Genomic DNA, 24,120 nt, shown 5'->3' on the forward strand with positions numbered 1-24,120 from the left:
TATCTCCAAAGTAACATCTCAGACGAGTACATTGAGCATCTATTACAACTTTTCTTTCCCTTACCTAATCATAACTGCTTGCAAAGTTCAGTTTTCTTTCGATAGTTTGGTTGGTCACCATAATTTAATTAAAGATTTCACATTCTGCCAAATTTTAAAAATTATCAGACTAATATGCAAAATAGGTCTACCCAAACTTGTATTTCAAGTCGCATCCACCATGTTAACACCAGCAATTAATTACCCGTTTTGTACTTGCTGTCAATTAATATTCTTCAGAGAGTATTACTTATTCACAGTAAAAAATGCATTTTCTGATCTTTGAAACAGAATTCATTTTGACTCGCACCGCATTTGATCCCTGTCAAACTTTATATCGATGGACACAAGGTGTTATAGACACTTGTTTTGTACCACAGTAACCGATCACTTCATATTGACGAATCTTCATATCGATGTGCGGTGGGCTGGTGTTTCGAACTCAGAGTCTTAAACTTAGTCCTTTACTAATCTTGAAGAAGGGGCATTGGAGATGCAGCTACTTACTAAACTTGAAAGTGCCATATTATTATTAGATATATCACAAAATTTAGTAAGACTTGATTTAAAGTATGAGAAAAATAAGCTGAATAAAGGGAGATTCATTGTATTTATATTTTTTAATTCGTTTAATATTTTTGCATTGCTTCTATTTAGCAGCTGGTCGGTTTTGTTTAGGAATCATTTTGTGTTCGTTGGGAGTATTAGAGGTTAGGAAAGCTTGTCATTGGTAGTCTTCTAGACATTCTTTTATTTTTAAACCATTGGCGTCATATATTTCAATTTCTTCGAAGGTCTGTCTCATTGTCGAATTTTTTTTCATTTTATCGAAGAATATTTTTTCTGTTTTATTTATGAAAATCACTTACTGTTGTAAGCTGAAAGTTTTTCTGCATATTGCGATTCTGCACAAAATATGATGAATTATTTACTGTTTTATTTTAAAGTTATTTGAGTTCTTTAATTTAGTGTTAACTTCTGCTACCCAGATGGCCAATATATTTCGCCTAATAAGAACGATGAATGTATGTGTGTATTGGTGTTTTACAGTACAAACCTAAAATTGACACATATATACCTTGTCGATTGGAAATATGCATGTCAAATCGATTTTTTTTAAAAAAAATTAAGCTGAATTTTAGCATTTTCTTCCGATAACTTCTAAAATTATCATTGTCCAAAAATGTATTTTACACCATTTTAATTCTTATAAAATTGACTTTCTAATGATACCAATTTAATATTCATATAAATTCATGCTAAATTTTGATGATTTTTAAAAATATTTAAAAAAAATAGATTGCATTGCTAAAATTCAGACCGCTTTCATTGTTCCATCAACTATTTAATCGCGTTATTTTCTTCTACTGTTGAAAGCTTAATAAAAAGGATTCTGTTTAATATCTATGTACTTTACGTGACGAATAAAAGAATTACAATAACACGAAATTTTGGTGATACATGAGTCTCGCATTTAGTTCTTAATAGCTTTTTGATGTTATTGGATTCATAACTTAAAGAGGTCGCAGTAGAACTTTATATAGAAATAGCATTGTTTTTTGAGAGTTTGATCGAATTAAACTATTAGGATTGGCTATGTTTCAACATATTTAAAGTTTCTTTTAATTTTTGAAATTGGGTAATGAAAGATCTGTCTGCCTATCCGTGTACATCTGATGACGAATTTTTATAACTGATATTTATACAGAAATTCTAAATCAGTATAAGATGATGGATCAAATAAGTCAATTGGCGGAAATGCGTACTCCGAAATGCATGCTGTACTATTTTTTTCACTATACGCCAAAGTTCAAGACTTAACGCACCATCTGGTGAAAGCAAATGATCTCTTTTGCAGTTTTATTACTTTTATTGATTTTGATGATTCATTCATATTGAATTTCTCTACACAGTGCTTAATAATTTTTCAATAATTAATATTGATTATTTATAGCTACATAATGAACAACGCAGTGGTATAGCGACAAGTGGACAAAGAGGGTGCAGAGATCTCTGGCGCCAGTCTCAGGAAGTGCCATGGGGGGGGGTAAAACATTAGTGCAGCTATATATATTCTCTAAACTGAGGGAACGAAAAGGTAATACTATGCCCCGGGTGTCATTTGTATTTGCTGAACTAATGAGGTAATGTTATGTTCGGTGGTGTGAAATATTTCATAAGCATCTATACATTATAATTTAGAATAGGTGAATTTAATCTGTGTAATCTATAAATGAAACATTTCAATTTGATCTGTATATTTAAAGAGAGCAATACACTCTAAAAATAAGTTGGTGAACGGCCCTAATACTTGATAAAAGACATGGCCTCTTTGTAATTAGTCAATACTGGATACTTCTACTCAATGGCTTGCTTCAAATTGTCTTATTGGTTATTATATTTAATCGGATTAATTGCTTATTGAAATGGCAGCAGCTCGTAATAGACAATGACCTCCCAGTTTCAACAAAGAATATAACTTTCTGAAAATGGATATTGGCGTTTGATATGGTTGATGACGCTTCATTAAAACCACGACCTTTTACACTCAGTAATAGAGTGAGCGATCCATTTTTGATCTCCATTATCAGTATTTTCAAAAATGTATAATTTTTGAAATGTTTCAGCAGTAAATTTCACATGGGAATAGGTCCACGTAAAGATTTCTTTGAAGTTATGGGATATCCAAATAAAGAAGCGATTACTGAAATCGTCACATGAAAGGCTCATAAATGGTGGAATTTGACATTTTGAATCTTTGTTATTTCATGAAAAGAAATAAGTTGATTATTAATAACCAGCATCATAATTTTGTCATAATTAGTGCAGATGATGTATTAGACATTGCCGGTCTTGTATGTGAAATTGCCCCTCATAATTTCACATACCATTTGCGTACACTATTCATTCATTTCAGCAATGCTTTTATCAACACCACATACGTTTTTCGCAGTTTGAAAAACCTTGTTACTTCCGTGTAAATAAAAAAGCATTAAATGCCGAAAATGCCTATTTTCCTTCAATATGTTTCCATAGATACCAAACAAACAAAATTAAACCAATGCTTATAGTGCATAGACACAAATATGGACAAAAGCGCCATTTTTCTGAAAATATATAATTTTGGTACCTGCCATTATAGTGGTCTTCTCCGAAGGCGGCCGAAGCTCTGTGTACAACTCAGTATACTGAATTTTAAGACATTCTAAAAAATGCGCAAAAGTAAATGAAAATAAGCCATACAAAAAAAATTTACTTATGATTTTTTAACCTTTTATTTATTTATTTATGAATGTTGGTTCAGAACAATTTCTGTTCGTTTCAGTATTCTGAGAACACCACTTTTCGACGATTCTATCACATTAAGGGGTGAGACGCGGAAGGAAGAGCTCATTTCCGGAATTCTTTGTCATTCTTTGACCTTGATTTTCGGCCTAGTATACTTTTTTGTTCATTTTTTTTTTCACGTGTATGTGGATATCGTGTCATTTCTGACTTATTATTTTAATTAAGTCTGCGAGTAATCCTAATTTATTTTATTTTTAAATGTAAACATCCCCTGGTTTCATCTTTCCTCTCAGCCCTATACTGACGAATTAAACCCATCCTGACGCATGCGCAAAAGCGCGAAGGATTTTAGAATCCGTTGTCAAACAATATATTTAACTGTTCTTCTCTAGCTGTGAAGTTAACTTTTATACATTATTGCAATCTGAGCTTATTTTTACAAATAAATGTGGACGACTTTCATAAATAAATAAAGTACTGCAGAATAGTGATTAAAACCGCGATGCATCAAAATAAAGTTCATTTTTCTTGTTTATTGTTAGATACGAAAATTTAATTTTCCATTTATAAATAAATCTGATTTATAGAAATCTGAGTCATCTGAAAAAAATCGTTTTATTTTATTAATATGTGTTTGTTTTACATTTGCAGGTTAGTAATCTGTACGATAGAATTAAAGTTAATTTATGCCTTCGAAGTATATAATAGGATATACGGATATATACGGAAAAGAAAGTTTTATTGCATTAATATTTACTTTTTCGTAATGACGAAATTTGTGGTCTAATATTTTTAATTAAAAAAATTGCCCAATAATATAAATTGCAGATTATTATTATCATTACATATTATAAGGTCATTTTGTTCTACATTTCACTTGAAATAATTGATGAAAATTTTTATATTTATTTTTTCAGATGCAGCAAAATAACTTAATTATCTTCAAAATCGTGATTATCATATATATTTCTTCAAAAGTATATACATTTCTATCTTTATTTAAGTCTCATTGTTTTAATTGAAAACATTCTGAAAAAAACATTCTGAAATGAAATGAAATGAATGAATTGAAAACATTCTGAAATGAAAAAAAGTTGGAATTTCTAAAATTAAGTAGAAATTATCTCGTATTAAAAAGAGTAAATGACATAGAAATATTTTGCAAAGGCAAGGTTCAGCAAAATATTTCTTCATTGGAAAAGTTGTTAAATGGAAATTTATGTATATCACTTTCAGGCATTATTTTTATAATTTTTTTTTGTATTGATTTGACTATTTTTCGAATGATCTGATATAATGGTTTTATTTCAATTAAATGGAAATTAATTAATGTTTTTTTAGAGCGAAAGTTTTAAAAAATAGATAAGATGTTCAAACTGAAAAATGCGTTAATGATTTTTTTGTTTAGTGTTCTGTAACATAAACAGTTGTTTTCACTTACCTTAATAATAAATTAGCAGACACTATATTGTTTTAACGAATAAATTTATTCATTTCAAATGTTTTATTGAAGTAAAGTAAAATTTTCAACTTCAAAGTTGTGTCTTTGAAATGATTCTACTTGGAACAACATTATAATTTTTCATTGAATTCCAAGATAAATAAAATGCATTTTACATGTATAAAGCAAACAATCTATTGTAGTTGAGGAAATATGTTTTCGTAGATGATGTTTAAATCTGCTGTTCCGAAATGTTTGAAATGCATTTTATGTAATAAGATATTAAATTTCAACAAAGCTTTTGGCAACAAGAAAATTGCATTACTTTTATCATTCTTCTTATCTCACAACCAAACCTGATTTTCATTTTTCCAAAATGAAATTGTAATTAAGCTGTTGAGAAGAAGCTGGCCCACATTGAGTTAGAACATAAATGATTATTCACTGAGAGTTTGCACATTTCAATTTGACCTTTGTTGGTTTATAATTCATTAAAACGGAGCGATTTTCGTAGGCGTAATTTCATAAATTTTAACTTGATAAGATTTATCGATTGGCATACCATTAGTAAATTATAACAAGCATGACAAAAAAAAAAAAAGAAAAAAAATTTTCATTCTCGACAGATCAGACTGTTGTACTTAGACCGGCCAAATTTGGCACACTGTTATTTCTTGAGTGGTATTTGCTCACTAAGCAAGGATTTTGAAAATTGTAACTAGATTTTTAGTTAAAATTATTCAAGATTTTAGTGAATTCACACAATAATTTTGGAGAACATAAATCATTTATACACTATTTCAAAATTCAAAAAATAAATCGTTTTTTTTATTGTTGCCAATTTAATTTTCTCATAAATTTTTTTTCTCTAATTTTTACAAATTCGTAAAAACATTCAAGTATATTTTGCAACAATACTTTTCGTTGTTTTAGTTTTAGGTAATTATATTCACTTGCAATGTGACGATATTAAATATATTCTTTTTTGCCTCTATGTTATCATTACAATATAATTAATTGAAAATTTTAAAATTAACTTAAAGATGAATCAGTCGTAAAATATTAGCATGCTACGATGTTTTGAACTAGAGTCAATTTAACCATTATATATTTTATTTTCACTGGCATATATCAAAGTGATGCATATTTTTATATTTTATGTAATTATTTATTTGTAAATGAGTGCTCAATATTTAGAATATGAAAATGCGTCTGTTACAGAAGCAGATGTTTCTGCTTTCCATTTTTTTTTTAAATCTAAAATATATAAACTTGTATCTATTTCATCTCGGATTCTTTGTTCATTATTTTCATAGCGTTATGTCTCTATGCCTATAACCTTCCCATTTTTGTCCTTCATTCTCGGAATTTTAATGTTTTTTTTCCTTTATCAAATTATCCTGTCTTTTTTCTTGTTTTTGTGTGTGATCAAACGACGACAATTGTGGTGTTGGTTTTTGCAGCTGCCGCGTTTATTGAACAAAAACTAGTCGGTTGGCAATTAACGGTAAAAAAAAAAAGGCAGTTTCGTTCGTAGCGGTAAGCTGAATTTGTTGATAAAAAAGTGATTATAAATATATTGAAAAAATATTGTTATGGTAAGTTTCAGAATTCGATTTTTTTATATCTAATTTCAAAACTGAATTGATTATCTTTTAATATATCGTTTATTCTTTTCGCTGTTTAAAAAAATATAAGGTACCATGAATGACGGTTGTAATCAGTAATCTGAAATATTTGTTTTTTAGGGGTTCTTTTTTGAAGAGTAAAATATCTCATATTTTTTGTGATTATAAATAATTTCTTGAAACACAATGCATTTTTAAAAGTAGAAACTGATATTTTTTGTTTCAAATTATGGTAATTTTATACTTATTTTACTGCTATATATATATATGTGCATATATACTTATTTATTTTTATCCCAATTATTTTTCAAGATTTTGAATATTTCATTCTTCTAATTTAGTTAGACCTCTTATCAAATATCGCAAGATTTTAATATTATAGTGATACTAATTTGTAGTCTTAATAAATCAACGAAAATTTTAATTTAATACTTGAGCTTTACAGATTAAAAATAAATACAAAATTCTAGATATAAATAATATTTTCGGAATATTTTTTTCTCCTTTCCTCATTAAATTGTATGTGGTGACACTGTTTTCATAACAGATAAATGATTAGATTAAATATTTAACAAAAGAAATCTTATAACATAGAATTTAGCTTTATAGCATGAAAAGATTTCTTTGTGTTCCAATTTGTTGAAATGCATGTACAAAGAATTGACTTTAATCGAACACTTTGAAAAAATAAATTAACATCGGAACGTCCGATCGAAAATGTCACACATTCGACCTCTCCTTCCCCTCCCTGGAAAAAAACGGATAATTTAGTCTTTTGTTAGGAGGTCGAAATTCAGCGAAGTATATGTTCATATTGCAAAAACCTGTTATTGATGTGAACGTATTTATAATTTTAAATACCTTTTTGTAATCAATATTTGTTAACGAATGTAATCAGATTGATTTTTTTGTCATTGTTAATATTTGATGCAAAAATCTGATTACATTTAGTGACTATTGAATAGGTACACAAATTATTGAATTCATATAGATTTTCTTTAAGTCAAATAAAGGGAGGGGGGGAGGCGATGAGAGAGCTGCGCGTTATTTATCACTATGGCATTTATAAAAATAACAGAAGCAATTTCACGATAAAAAGACGACACGTATTGTATAATAGTCATGTTCAATTCTAATGAATGACAGACGAGTGCTATGTGATGTCCAAATCACGCTCGCATCTTTAGGCTCATTTATCGGAAGATTATTAATTGACTACAGTGTCAGTGATGTATTTTTACTTTCTTGCACACGAAATATAAAGTACTGTAAACTTTAAAAAATATCGAACTCCATATTATGTTGTCTCTTCTCGTTTCAGACCACCCTGATTTCAAGAAACAAATTTTATTGCATTTTTTTTTTTTTTTCTGTTTGTGAACACGATAACTCAAAAACACTTGAAGGATGAAATTCTGTATATGGACTTTGAACCAAATTAATAATTTCTGTCGAATTTTGAACGAAAGCTGTAATATCTGTCTGACTCTTCGAGTATAAGGGAACTCATTAACTACAAAACGTAAAGAACTGGATATATAAAATTTGTTACACACATTTACTATCTAAAGTATAGATCTGTACCAAATTTGGACCCAAATCGTTTTGAACCAACCTGTCGGTCTGTCCTTTCGCATCTTGTAAACGCAACAACTCATAAATGCAAATGAATGATATTCGATACGTTATCTTACGACTACAACTGTAGTTCCTTATCAAAATGTGTTACAATTGGTCAGAAAAAAAAATACTTCTAAAATATACATATCCGCACGATAGGCGAAGTAAAAATGCTAGATTCGCGCCAAAATGTTGTTTCGTAACTATTGTTCGCCAATGCCATGAAAAAGAATTTGCAGCCTTTATATAATTTAATATTATAGTGATACTTATTTGTCCACAATTTTTTGTGGTTGGAGTGGGTAAGATTTTTATTGGATAATACGCGAGAAAGTTTCGGGAAGACCATCTTGCTGGAAGTCTTTTATAACTGAAAAATCTGTAAAAAATAGTATATATTAATATTTTATTCGGCATTGTAGTCTTTGTGTTAATTGAGCAAAAGCGATGCTGACAACAAAACTTTTATACGATATCAAAAATATAACACTTTATGTATATAAAGGGTTATTCACTACTAAGGTTATAAAGGGCTACAAATTATTATTCATATTATATACATATATATAATATTAATAGTAATTTTTTTACGTAGGACTTATAATTTTCAACTTTTAGTTTATAATTTTGAAACACATAAAATTTTAAAATCTCCGGGTTCAAAATAGGTGTAAAAAATGACAATAAGAAATGAATTAATGTAGAATTTAAAATTGGTATAAAACATTTTCTGATATAATTTATTTTGGTTTAATCTGAGTTCAGTTTCCAATATTTGCTTTCGATGGATATTTAATTCTTTCTGTTAATGCCTTTCTTTCCAACCAAAACAAAACAAAGAAAAGCTAATTGAGATCTTTGCTAAAAAAACATTCTAACGTATTGCTTGAGGTTATTGATATTAGTCGAAACAATAAAATTGTAAAGAGAAACAATTTTTCATGATAATTAGCTTCTGTGTGAATTATATAACAAACCTTTACATTTTTTTCGGGATTTAAACTGAATACTAACGTGACTGAAGGATTACAACCTTTGTCATTTGAAACAGGTGGTACGTCGGTAACCATGCAACGTGCTCGAAAACGAAGTGTTTCGTGCGCATACAAAATCGATTTGTCTTTGTTACTTGCACTATACCAACATTTTTTTTTCAAGCGCTCTATATTTGCTAAGAACTACTTCATTATGCGATTAGAGCATATATTCAAAACTTCGCGATCAGTTATTTCTTTTTCTGTACTTTACGAAAGATCAAAGGAAGATTCTTGAATTACAATACTCCCTTGTCCACAAATAATCATCATCTTTTGCATGCCGTATTCCTTATTTACACAAAATTCCATTCACTTCACTAATTGCATGTTCCAACTTATTCGGCGGTGCAGCTTTTAATATCTGCTGAATATTCGGGACCGCCATTTTTAGATGACAGTCGAGAAAAAGTATAATTTAAAGACCGCACTGGCACGTTATGCTTTAGTGTGTGTGTGGGGGGGGGGAAGGGGAACAGTAGACAATTAGCGATCGATATGGATAGTGTGGCTCAGACTCATTTGCATATTCGTTTTCGCTTCGGTAGTCACGCTCTTATGTTCTTTTTTATTCTGTTTATTGGGTTCATGTTGTATTCGAAAACGTGGTTTGAATTTAATAATTCAAAAATGAGGAATGGGTGCAATATCCAGATTAGTTGAGTGTTCTTTCATGATATGTTATGCATCAATTTCTTACTTTGGTGGATATTGTAAAAATGATTTAAAAAAATTTCATTTGTAATTAATAAAATGTATATGCGATGGAATTCTCATTAATCGAAAGCCTTTTTATATTAAACTTTCCCAAACGTCTAAGATTTTTTTATAGAAAAACATTGTCTCCATATCGAATACATTTTTATGTATAGAACATTATTTTCGAATAAAAAATTATGTATTCTTTCACCAGTGGAAAAAGCGGTCATTAATTTTCTCCATATAAAAAGGAATATATAAATTAGGAAAAAGAGCTATTTCCATCTCCTGTCTGTACCTGTAACCCAGTTCATCGGACTTTTTTGCGGAGATGATCACGTCAACTACTGAAAGCCAGGTCTTTAAAAAGCTTTTCATCTACCGGAGATTAAGCCCCAACCCTAGGGGCTAGGCGCTCCGTCAAACATATCATTACTAGGAAAAAGAACTATTTCATTGATTCTAACTGCAACAAATTTTTTTTTTGAAAATCTTAAACCGATTTAAGTTGAAGAAATAAATTCTTGTCCTAGATTCTTGAGACATTTTAGCCGTTAGCTTTATTTAAAGTAAAGTCAGTTGTTTTAAATTTAATTTCATTTTGCTTACATTGAATATAGCAAATAGTCGATACTAAGTGGAAATCTTCACGTTTGGTAGGAAAGTCCAGCTTAGTAAGAAATTGGAAAATCATAAATAATAAAGCCAAAACTTAAAAAAAAATAACAAATTTCGATTAGTACAGTATCAACATTTTAAATATTTGTGCTTTTTAAAATAAATTCCTTTTATGCTTTTAATCTTGGTAACCTTTTAATAAAGACTCTTTGGTAAGAAAATAATACAAACTTTGCAATTTGTATTTCTGTATGATAAAATTTCTATTCTTCGATTTTTTTCACGAATCTTCAAGTTTATTATATAGATGCCGGACTATATACGTATTTCTGATAAATTAAGCAAAATACTAGATGAAATTATTCAATGTTGTCGCAATTAAAGCGACAATTTTGGTATTCTATCTTGCTTGATGAAAACTAGAACTTTTGGAAAAATAAATGTAAAATACTACTTGAAAATAAATTTCATTTTCAGGTAGTAGTTTCAATTGTAATAATTCTTTTTGCAGAACTGAGTAGTGTGAAAAACGGAGCATCAGTCAAGAGTTTCAGTTGATTTTATTAACTTTGCTTTAATTAACTATTATTTTTAATTATTTATTTAACTATATCCAAAATGTGTTGTATCGCACCCTTCTTTTTTATAATGAAAATTTCTTAGATAATGTTTAAAATTGTAATTTTTAAATGATTCGTTTGAACTGCAAATTGCATTTGTTTTACTTTAGCAACTAGAAAGCTGCATTTTTTATTGAATTGTGGTTTTTTTTATTGAAAAATGTAATATTCCTATTTGGTGTGATGAAGCGTTTTCTTTTTGGTATTCTATCTTGCTTGATGAAAACTAGAACTTTTGGAAAAATAAATGTAAAATACTACTTGAAAATAAATTTCATTTTCAGGTAGTAGTTTCAATTGTAATAATTCTTTTTGCAGAACTGAGTAGTGTGAAAAACGGAGCATCAGTCAAGAGTTTCAGTTGATTTTATTAACTTTGCTTTAATTAACTATTATTTTTAATTATTTATTTAACTATATCCAAAATGTGTTGTATCGCACCCTTCTTTTTTATAATGAAAATTTCTTAGATAATGTTTAAAATTGTAATTTTTAAATGATTCGTTTGAACTGCAAATTGCATTTGTTTTACTTTAGCAACTAGAAAGCTGCATTTTTTATTGAATTGTGGTTTTTTTTATTGAAAAATGAAATATTCCTATTTGGTGTGATGAAGCGTTTTCTTTTTGGTATTCTATCTTGCTTGATGAAAACTAGAACTTTTGGAAAAATAAATGTAAAATACTACTTGAAAATAAATTTCATTTTCAGGTAGTAGTTTCAATTGTAATAATTCTTTTTGCAGAACTGAGTAGTGTGAAAAACGGAGCATCAGTCAAGAGTTTCAGTTGATTTTATTAACTTTGCTTTAATTAACTATTATTTTTAATTATTTATTTAACTATATCCAAATTGTGTTGTATCGCACCCTTCTTTTTTATAATGAAAATTTCTTAGATAATGTTTAAAATTGTAATTTTTAAATGATTCGTTTGAACTGCAAATTGCATTTGTTTTACTTTAGCAACTAGAAAGCTGCATTTTTTATTGAATTGTGGTTTTTTTTATTGAAAAATGTAATATTCCTATTTGGTGTGATGAAGCGTTTTCTTTTTGGCATTCTATCTTGCTTGATGAAAACTAGAACTTTTGGAAAAATAAATGTAAAATACTACTTGAAAATAAATTTCATTTTCAGTTAGTAGTTCAGGTAGTAATTTCAAGAAAAAAGAATTAAAATTTTTAAAAATAATTTTCTTAAATTATATGCCGTAATTATATTTTTTAATGTAAAAATTAAAAATTCATGCATTCTAGTGTTAAACTGTTTTATAACTTTTTCAGATCCCCAGCAGCTTGATGCGTGTGGTCCGTTTCCGGATGGCCGCCCTGATAGGGGCGGTCTTCCTGCTGCTGCTCTGCTTCCACACTTTCCTTTCGGTGTTTCTGACACATTCTCCCAACCTCGAGGAGATTCAGAGGACGGACGAGGCAATAGAGCAGGCATGCAGACATCCCGATCTCGATCACAACAACCCTCTCATACTCAAGTAAGTTTCTATTCTGAAGCACTTCAATATAACTTACGGATCCAATTGTTACCAATAATTTCTGGGGTATGTTGCGAAGGATTTACTAATTAATGAACTATCCTTAAGTCAAGATCATTTTCTGATCTTTATTTATTACTCCATTACTACCCCATATCGGAGGTACCACCAAGGAGTTAAGAAGTTTCAGGTATGATGATTGGTTCTTGCTTCCCTAATGGGTACAATAAAAATAGTGTAAGGCGACTTTTCCTTACTTCAATGACAGATCGTATCTTTGTATGGGGAACGAATACATCAGCTAGTAATGGGAGGACTTTAATACACTACACTACTGTTTTATTTTTCATAATTTAGAATATCCCGAACGCTATGGCAGGACAGGAGTAATTCGTTGTGATTATTTTTATTTGCTGCCCCACCTGGGGGGGGGCACTTCAAATATGAGGATGAGGATTTTCCGGTTAAGTTATTGGTTCAGTCTTCCCTGGTGGATACAATATTCGCAGAATCGAGTTACCTCCATTCCAATAGTGGAACGTACTTCCGACGGAATAGGTTGTGTCGTGACTGAGATGATCATGGGGACTGGACTTTAGTTCCAACCTCTGTGTGCTGCCATGACAGCAGTCATTTAATTATCTCGGATGCTTGGGCATAGCGACGGTAACTCCACTTGGTTGCCTTAGTTTGTTTGTGAATATTGATAAACCGAAAAATCTTCATTACAAATCCAATATCGTTTTACGCAACATCGTTGTACATTCAAACCTACTGTCTAAAAAAATAATAAAAGGAAGAGAAAATAATGAAATAACAATTTTTTCCCCCAGTAATTCTATCTTTTGTGACAGTTGAGCATTAAAAATCTACTTATAATTTGAAACTTGAAAAAAATATTACTGAATACTTGACAAAAACATACTCGGCTTCATTTCTATTAATTGATATATCTCGTTTAAAATTACTATAATTATTGTTTTTTCTCTAGCAAATCAAGTTTTAAACAAGTAATATTAAAGACTGTCCATTCTTTTCAATTTGTGCTAATTCTTATTTACATTTCGCAGGCACATTGTGGATATGGGTAAACTGGAATGCAAAAGGGAGGAGAACTGGCTTGAAATACGAAATGGCAAAGTGGCCGTCAATCACATCATTGTTAAACGCCATGGGGAGATAAAATGCACTCTGACTTTTCTCAACCGAGTGGATGACTTCACATCAGTCAAAGGAAAAGTAATAGCAATGACATCCAGTCAGGATCCTGTGCTGTTAAATGGGGATTTCTTTCAGGCCAAATGTGAATCTGGAGATGGCTTGAAATGGAAGAATATTATGGCAGGCATAAAAAGAAACGAAACGGCAGTAGAAAGAGCAAAGTCCCATAATCCTCCATCAGATGCAATGAAACTTAATGTGTTAATGTTCGGCCTGGATTCTATGTCCAGACTGCATTACATGCGTAAGTTGCCGAAGACGTACAAATACCTGACTGAGGTACTAAAGGCCTCTGTGCTGAAGGGTTATAACATCGTTGGAGATGGTACCCCGCAGGCTCTGATCCCCATGCTGACGGGGTACACTGAGCCTGAGTTGCCAGAGACCAGGAAAAGGATGAGCAATGCAAACTATGTGAATATATATCCCTTTGCCTGGAAGAATTTCTCCGCCAATGGATACGTAACGGCTTATGCAGAGGATGTCCCCTTCACGGGGGTTTTTACGTACAGATTAAAAGGATTTAACGAGTTGCCGACGGATCACTACATGAGGTCTTTTTATATAGAGGTTGATAAAGTGTTAAAAGAACATCCGAAACTGTGCTTGGGGGATACTCCACGTCATAAGGTGAGTAGGCAATGACTTTTTCATAATTAATCAATCTGCGATTCTGAAGTCTTTTGTGTAGCCATATCTCTTTAAAATGACCAACCCCTAATTCCCAACTGAAGATACTGACACATAAACTTTAAACCAGGATTTTTGAAATAATAACTAAAATTTACTGATAAACAAAGATGGGGAAAAAATAATTTGAATGCGATACAAAACAAGACTTAAACCTTTGGTTGCCTACATAATAATTGCCCTGTTTGTCCCTTTTCATATGAAGCTTTTCTTTGTATACTTTCTATTTATTCATTGTTAATTGCAAAAGAAAAATAAAGATAGTGTGCTCGACGTATTTCAATAAATAAAATGAAGATATGAAATATGTTTCCAGAAGATTTTAAGTAAACTTATGCCGATGTATGTGTTATCGAAGGAGCCTTAGTAACTCCAAATATCCTGTGTGAAATGGAATACCGTTTAGATACTATCTGACTGATCAAAGGAAGTCACATATTAATTATTGCTAATGAAAACAAAACGTGCATGCTTCAGTTTTTTTTTCATCCTGTCATTTTTTACAAGGCAGCTGCAGTCGTTTTTAAAGGGTGCAAATGTTTTGAATTAACACAATTGAGTTTAATAACACAAAATGTTTTTAAATGATATATTAATATATATTATTCGATTGGCAGCTACATAGGGGCGTGGCCGAGGCAGGCCGATTAAAAATTGCTATTAACGAATATTGCCTTGCGAATATTATAAAAAATACAAATGATAATAATTATTATATACTAGAATTACACTATGTGTTCAATTGAATTTTTAATTGTTTTTTTAAATAAGTATAATGAATTACTTATTGAAATTTTAATTGAATTTAAGGCAGTCATGTAAATAATATGCTTTATATTATTTTCTCATAATCTATCAAAGTTATTGTTTTTATTTGTATCTAAGACTAATTTGTACTGATAATTCCGATTCATTTTTATAAAGCGCAAATGTAATAATTTTTCCATGGTATACATATTAAAAAATGCATAAAGCCACATTTATTTTCACTACGTTATTAAATTAAAAAATTAACACGAAGTAAATCGCTAACATGTTAAGTTAAAAATTTGTTGAACTGGAAGACTAAATTGCCTACTTGTTAGTGTGGGGTGGAGTTGAAATTTAACAAAGTGCTCAATTTTCGAGTAGAAGCCTCCTCTATTCCTCGTTGATATTATATTAGACTGATTTAATAACGTTAAAAGAGGAGAAAATGTTAAATTTTCTCTTAATGTTATATTGATTTTTAAGTTAAAAAAAAACTTAACTAAATAACAAATATTTTCATCTAATTGTTTTCAATTGCGTACTAGATTGTTTGGTATGAAAGTGCATTACTGTATTTTATTTTAAAGTAGAGTTAAGCTTGTTTACTTCAGGAATTAACGATATTTTTTTTTATAAATATTCAACTTTGGTTTTAGGAGGGAAAAAGTCTGTTAACGAAAAGAAAGCAAAAAGAATCATTTTCCAAATGTACTTATCCTCCAGGATATATCTTAATTTTGATAAAAAGAAAAGTGATTTATTATGCTCATGAAAGCAAGTTATACATCAAAGTGCTGAAGTACGTCAAGATCTGTTATCACTATGTTATTTATTCGCTCACTGATCTTTTTTTTTATTATTATTATTTTATATCTTATTCCCTATGAATGTAGTAGCTTGGATGCTTTTATCTGCGTAAATTGTTCTTTTCACTAAGAATCTAGAAATTTAAAAAGTGGTTAATTATAACGAATAATTTTTTAAAAAAGATGGATGAAACGTACTTGTGATATCGTTATTAACTTTAGTCCAAGCAGGCTGAAGTATCTGAGAGCATATTGCAGATGTACATTTTATTACTAACTGTTCGAGTCAGGCGACTGGCTGGTTCTCCGGATATACTTGTTATATTTGACTTTAAATAAATCATTTAAATATAATTTCATGACCATGATTTTGCCAAATTGTGTTATTCTAAAGCTTTTTTTCCTAAAAATTCTTAACTTTATTTGATGCTAATCGCCTTTGGTGATCAGCAGGTTCTCCGGAAGTATTGGTTATATTTAAATTCAATTAAATTGCTTAGATACTTTCATATCTATGATTCCGTCAAATTGTCAAGCCATTTTATTATAATTGGGATACTGCAGCTCTATTTAGTGTACACATGAACTTTTCTAATGGAGACAGTTCCATAACATCACAGCCCTATTAAAAATATAAATATCCGGCTCGTCTATTTTCAAAATCTCGTTATTGTAACTTCATTTTTTTTTTTATTCGTCTTATAAATTACGTAGGTATTAAACCGAATCCTTCTTTAAGTTTCATCAATGGGGGGAAAAATCACGTGATTAAATATTTGGTGAAACAATAAAAACGGTTTGAATTTCAAGGCAACAAAGTAATCTATTTTTAATAATCAGACGAAAAAAAAAATATTTAAATAATAATGCAATATTGGTAAAAGCAGGTAAAAAAAATAAAATATATGCGATTAAAAGATGATGATGAAAATTGCCATTTATGCTTTAATCATTGCATACGCGATTTCGAGCTTCAAAACCCCTTAACCAAAACATCATGTTCTTATATGATAAAAAAATTGCCCCGCTATAATTGAACTGGTATGAATAATACGACAATTTTTTAAGCTTTGAAACGGTGCAAAATTTATTTTTGTGGTATAATATTTTCGGAAATCATCGTAGAGGTAGAAATGTAAAATTAAATTTATTATTAGTTAAAAATATGATTAAAATTTCAAACTAATCGACCCGAGGTGCAATCAGATCGATTTGTTTCAATCTCTCAGGAATATATGCGCCAGTAAAGAAATATATCATTTCTATAACCAGATGTTCCTTATCAAACAATTTCAACGGCAAAACGATTAGAATATTGAATTCCTTTGTTTAATTCCGTCATTTCTATAGTAGTAACCGCCTTTGGCGACCAATGTGTTTGCTAAGATTGACTTTTTTGGCTATTAAACGATTAATATGGAAATCATTATTTAAAATTTCAGTTTATTTGAGGCGACTTAAAAATATATGACTTTAATCGACTCATTCTGCCTGCAAATTATTGTGCACACAAATTAAAAATGTTTATATGACGAAATATAAGCGGAAATGAAAATTCTATTTCGGAATTAATGTGCAAAAAAAAAGCAAATTTTAAAAATATTAATTTGAATATTGCAAAAGCACGAGAATATTTTGATGAATGAGTTTGAATTACATGATATTAAAATCATCGTAACATTGTAAATTAAACTTTAAGGATTTATTAAAAATGAACAAAAAAAACTATACAGAAATGAAATCGATATCATTAAAAAGAACATTTTTTCAATTTTAAGATAATGCAAAAACTCTTTTGGGAAATCAATAGTTTTGGAAGATTTGATCTTTTTCCATAAGTAAGTCTTAGTGAGTATCTATCTAATGATTGTTTATTCTATTTTTGCTCTCGATTACTGAACTTCCTGGTTAACGCCTATTTCTTGATTTCTTTCTCCTTTTCTAACTGAATGAAGTGTTTCACCTGGTGAGCAGCATTTATAATATAATATTTTTATTTAATTTGAGAAGTGTTGAATGAAGTGCATCTGTGGAAACGCTGCATAAAATTTGGAACGTTTGTATATCGATATGTTTACATTTGATTGTTGCCTTTCCATAATTAGTAATAAGAGCGATTTCTGTACCGCGAACGTTTATATATATATAAAAGTTTTAAAAGAAATTATTAAAACCTCTGATTCAAAATATTGTAGCATGGTAAGGTTTTAGGGTTGCATCTCTTTTATTTTTTAAATTTACTTTTAATTATATAAAAAAGATAAGCAGAACCCGCTAAAAATACATTGAATATCGTCGCAACATGATTGTTTATAAATTTAGTATCCAGAACAATGAAAAATACTGTTGCAAAAAAATGATAAAATAATCTTAAGAATTTATTTAAATTAGAAAGTTATACATAAATGAAATTGGTGTCGCTGATAAACTTTTCTTTTTTGAGTTTTAAAAATAATCTTAAAAATTTATTTAAATTAGAAAGTTATGCATAAATAAAATTGGTGTCGCTGATAAACTTTTTTTTTGTTTTAAAAATAATCTTAAAAATTTATTTAAATTAGAAAGTTATGCATAAATAAAATTGGTGTCGCTGATAAACTTTTTTTTTTGAGTTTTAAAAATAATCTTAAAAATTTATTTAAATTAGAAAGTTATGCCTAAATAAAATTGGTGTCGCTGATAAACTTTTAATTTGAGTTTTAAAAATAATCTTAAAAATTTATTTAAATTAGAAAGTTATACATAAATGAAATTGGTGTCGCTGATAAACTTTTCTTTTTTGAGTTTTAAAAATAATCTTAAATATTTATTTAAATTAGAAAGTTATACATAAATGAAATTGGTGTCGCTGATAAACTTTTCTTTTTTGAGTTTTAAAAATAATCTTAAAAATTTATTTAAATTAGAAAGTTATGCATAAATAAAATTGGTGTCGCTGATAAACTTTTCTTTTTTGAGTTTTAAAAATAATCTTAAAAATTTATTTAAATTAAATAAATTTTTTAAATAAGTTATGCATAAATAAAATTGGTGTCGCTGATAAACTTTTTTTTTTTTTTTAGTTTTAAAGTAAGGGGAAAAAATGGCTTTTATCTCATTATATGGTCTAAGTTATTGATTAAAAACTTTAAATGAAATAAAAATCTATTTAAATTATTGTAAAAAACACGCTTTCTTTATAAATAGCTTCAATCAAATAAAAAAAAAGAAAAAGAAAAAAAAAATGTGGCAGCTCAGGGTCCAATAGTCTGCACTATAATGTATTTTGAATTTTTTCTTCATCATTCGTGTAGTATAATGTAATTTATTGAGTAAATCAGCCTGTAAATGTGATTGTATTGAAACTTCATCGATGAGATCAATCTTCTAAGTAAACAATCTTAGCTTTAAAATGCTCAGTCCTTTTATAGTAGGAAATTTTTCTCTGAAACAATCTATTCAACAATGTCTCCCCCCCCCTCCAAATTAAGTATTTCAGATAAGAGTCGTGAGGATGCTTCAACGCAGATCAGTGCAAAGTCTTTCGTTCTTATTGTTTTCTTTGCAGTGTATTAAGATAAAAGTATCGCTGGAAAGTAAAGGATTTAATTTTCTTCGAAATGCAACATCATCTGACCATGCCTTGTGATTATTCCCATTTCTTTTCATTACGATTCTTTATTCGTAACATTCAAATATAATTTTTGAACATAAAAGTGTTCAAAAACTCATTGTTTAAAAATTTTGTTACATTCTTCTAATGTTGTTTAATGAGATTTCGATAAGCGATCTATAAAAATAAAAGCGAAAATTCGTAAATGAAGGTTACAGAATTCCAAACTGTTGAATAGATTTTTTTCAAAATTTCCTTACTGAAGCATACTTACAACCACAGATGAGCTACCCCTGCCCTACCTAAATGGGGAATAAGGTGAGCGATGGTCGTCACAACATCATCACAGCAACTGAGGTCGAAATCGTGACCGATCTTTATCCAGTTCCTCTCTCAGAATATACATCTCTACATAGGAAAGGAAATAATTCGATCCCAAATCATTATTATTATACCATAACAAGAAAAAAAAATTCTTATCAAAGAAGTATAATATACAGAAATACATATAGTAAATTAAGGAAATTTAATAAAAATTTCGTAAAAAAAAATAATAATTAAAAATTAATGTTAGACAAGAAATTTTTATCTCAGTCAGAACGTGTAGAATATCAACTAGTTAAAAGAACTATTTTTTAATCCTGTTGGCGCATGATCGCTCCCAACCGATCATATGATCGTGAATGTAAAACGAAGATACCGGGCAGACGCCTTTTGGATTCGGCAACTGTGGGTAATCACAGTGCAAATTAAAAAACGATACCTACAACAACAAAAATTCTTGTCGTCTGGATTAATGTTTTGTGTTGTCTTGTGGGGTATTAATAAAAAATTTAGAAACAGACAACACTGGTCCGTCAATAATTTATCAAAGGGACACTGGATTTTAAGCCACACCAAATCCTAATTTGGTTATAAAACATCCTATTTCGCGAAATCTGAAGTCGAAACAAAATATAAACTGGAAGAAAACGCTTCCTGTTTATAATGATTAATTAATTTTTCTTTATCTCTATTCTTAGAAATAAATTAATCGTAAATCGTAGGAAAATAATGGTTCTTATGAAAGGAAAATAAATTTATTTGATGCACATTTTTTAGACTAGCCCTATTGCGCTATATGCAAACACAGCAGATTAAACACTCATAGAATTCTGGCCAATTTAGTATTGCGAAAATGTTGAAATTTTAATATCTGGCATTAAATGTAAAGAATCTTGACTTAATTGAAGGTTTTATATACTACAAACGAAATTAAATTTATCCTCTTCTCTCAAAATCTAATATCTATAATCTTGCCTGTCTTGTATTTATTTTTCACAGCCTCTTAATATTGAGAGCCTTATTTAAGCAGCTGATTGAGCAATTTCTTAGTTTCAATTTTTAAATAAGGGTACTCTCCTCTGAAGGGATACGATTAAATTTCTTTACCAGTTGTTTCAACACTTCACTAGTGACTTCGCGCTGCGTTTCATAAAAATAAGTTGGATTTAACAATTTAAAATTATCATAGGAGAACTTAAAATGTATCAATAAAAGGCGGTTTATCAAAACTGTATATTAACTGGTTTCTGGATTGAAGTGATTGCCAACTCCTCAAAAGGATGTTTTGACTTTAGAATTGAATTTCAGTTTTTATTTTTCATAATTTCAAGGAAATAATAAATATATTTATTCATTATTCTTCATATAAGCTATAACTAACACGGTACAGCATATTACATGGAAAAGCAGAATGTCCTTTAGAAAGTATTTTGAACTTCTATAGTTTTTGAAAGGAATTTGCCGACACAGAATTTTGGTTTTTTGGGAAAGAAATATAGCGAGCGTAACTCAGAAGTTAAAATTACAGTAATGTCGGAATTCGAGTGATTAGAAAATTATTTTTAGAACTTAGATTAATTTGAAATTATTATATGCATATATATGTCTGCACTTTTCGTTTTTGTTGATAAAACATCACGGGCTGCCAAAATCTCGTATTTGCACCCTTTCTTTCCATAATTTTTTTTAAAAAAATTGTTTTTAATTAATAATTTTTGAAAAAAGACTAAAGGGCTTTCTCTCCCCGCAACTAGTCCGTCCAATATAATGAATAATACTATTTATACTTTAATTTAACTTGACAAGCTTCATATTTGTGAAGACAGAATTTTGTAAACGCTTTTTCATACACTTCATAATGTGGAAGTATTTAATTTTTTTACATTTATATGTTCTCTAGAAACATTTTATAATTTTTTAGTAACTTAATAAACTTTTAATCAACATTCTTTATTTCTATTTCTTTAAATTTCGATTTCTCATCGGTGGCTCCACTTAGTAGAGAATATGAGGAAAATCGATTTCAGAATTCCTTGACATTTATAATAGTAAATTATAAATTTAAATAAGAAGATAATTAAATTCTACTTTTTAGTTCACAGGGAAAAGTTAGTTTCATTTTTTTTAATTAAATCCTTTTAAAAGTTAATTTTTTAGTAATTAGTATTCATACGAAGTTACCTTAGCTGAAATTATTCGAAAATTGGCAAGAGACTAATACGATAGAACGTGTCGCCATCTCGTAGTATATAAGGAAATAATTTTTTTATTAAATCGGTTTGGAAGTTAATTATTTAGTAATTAGTATACAAAATTATCTAAATAGAAATTACTAGAAAATCACGAAGAGAAGAATACGATAGAAAGTGCCGCCATCTCGTATTATATAAAGGAATAATTTAGGTATTGAAAAGGCAGAACAACATTTTATAAATTTGTTTTAATGCATAATTCCATTTTCGATTTCTTTCTGTATTCTTAATACTATATATGTATACGCATACTCAGGCCAGAAATCATTTTTTAGAAACAACGAAATTATTTTAGACTTACGGAAGATTGATAGAATGAGAAAAGTAGTAAGCTTATGTTTTGGATATCCGCATTCAGATATATTGAAAGTTTGAATTCTTTTTTCAAAATAAGAGCTTTTCCTTCTAGTTGTATTGCATTATTCATTTAGAAATATTGTATCAAAATTTCTTACGTAATGGAGTTTTCCCCATTTTTCTGCTTTTAAAAAATAAGAGTGAATTTCATTTTATGTATAATAAATGCTCTTAAGTTTTCTACGATAACTTCTAAAGTTATTAATATACAAAAATAAATTTTACTACATTTTAAAATTTAAAAAAATTGCCTTTTAAATAATACAATTTATATAATCGTACAAATTTTTCCTGAACTTTGACAATTTTGTAAAGTTTTTAAATTTAATTTTTCTGAATTTCCAACAATAGAGTATATTTCCTATTTGGTTATTTTTCCATTCCATTTTCATTGTTTTATGCAATAATCAATCGCTGAAAGCTAAAGAAAAAAGATTCTGTTTTATATATGTATAGTTTACAAGTTGAATAGTAAAAGTGAAGTTGCAATAACACGAAATTTCGAAGGTAAATGAAACTTGCATATACGTTTTTAATAATGCAATTGGGATTGTCTTTATTAGAAAGATACATGTATGTAGTGAAGAGTACATATGTAAGACAAATAAATGTCTGACTTGAATGTCTCACGTTTTGGCGGAATAGACATGAAGTTATATTTCAATTATTTAACTGAAATCCAATATAACGTGCCTGAAATCGAATATAACTGTGCCAGCTGGTCGTCAAAGGCGATAGTTTATAATGATTTCGAAAACAAAAGGAGAACAAAGCTGTTTTGAAAAAAAAAAAAAAAAAACTTTTGAAAAAAACGAATAATAGTGGGACTTCTTTTTTAGTCAATTTGTTTATCTTATATTTGCTGTTTATTGGACTTACATTTTGCTTTACTTTTAATTTGTTTCGATTTTCGTATTACATAATTTGCAGATAATATGCCAGCATGAAAACATTTTTACTGCAGCAACTTTTATTAATATAAAACTAATCTTAAAACTATTTTATATGAACATTTTATACAATCATTAATTTATTGTTTCTCTCCAAAGGTAATGCTGGATTGGTTGAGGCGTTTTTACGATGCCTACAATGATGTTCCGAGGTTTGCTTTTGGTTTCCACGGCGAATTGAGCCACGATGACTACAATCTAGTCGGATATGCGGATTCTGATTTGGAAAATTTTCTGAAGGATCTTCAAGAGAGTGGCATCCTTAATAATACGCTTCTTATCATGCTCAGCGATCACGGGCACAGGTAAAAAAATATTTACTTAAATATATTCTTTGTATCCTAATTTGTATATTTTTTCGATTCTAATTCGAAGTATCGGAAGTCAAGGAAATATAATTATGAATAAAATGCTTAAAAATATTAATTAGACATTTAAATATAGACTATTAGTATTAAAAATAATCAGTAATTATATTAAATTTTAAAACGATTTCTGAAATGATCAAAGATTTTCTGTTGGTAATTTCACCAACAAAAAATTGAATTTGTTCGGACGTAAATTGCCAGTAATTGATCCAGTCGATATTGTTCTTTATCAAACTGTTTGAAGTAGAAAACTTTACCTTGCAAATTTTGCCTTTTTTTCAGCATAAAATAGTAGATTCCAATTTTCCTCGAGTTTCCTTTAGAGCTTATAAC

General features: G+C 29.0%; 1 protein-coding gene across 9 annotated transcripts in view; it reads left to right on the top strand.

Annotated features, from left to right (window-relative positions):
* The window catches only part of LOC129976842 (uncharacterized), an 85,397-nt gene that overhangs the window by 53,217 nt on the left and 8,060 nt on the right, over positions 1 to 24,120 (top strand). For all 9 annotated transcript variants that reach the window (XM_056090512.1, XM_056090509.1, XM_056090516.1 and 6 more), the window contains exons 2-4: positions 12,272 to 12,477; positions 13,548 to 14,328; positions 23,519 to 23,724. In XM_056090512.1, the coding sequence (XP_055946487.1) occupies positions 12,272 to 12,477; positions 13,548 to 14,328; positions 23,519 to 23,724 (1,193 nt within the window). The remainder of the gene's footprint in view (positions 1 to 12,271; positions 12,478 to 13,547; positions 14,329 to 23,518; positions 23,725 to 24,120) is intronic.

The sequence above is a fragment of the Argiope bruennichi genome, chromosome 1, assembly GCF_947563725.1.
Source record: "Argiope bruennichi chromosome 1, qqArgBrue1.1, whole genome shotgun sequence".
Classification (NCBI taxonomy): domain Eukaryota; kingdom Metazoa; phylum Arthropoda; class Arachnida; order Araneae; family Araneidae; genus Argiope; species Argiope bruennichi.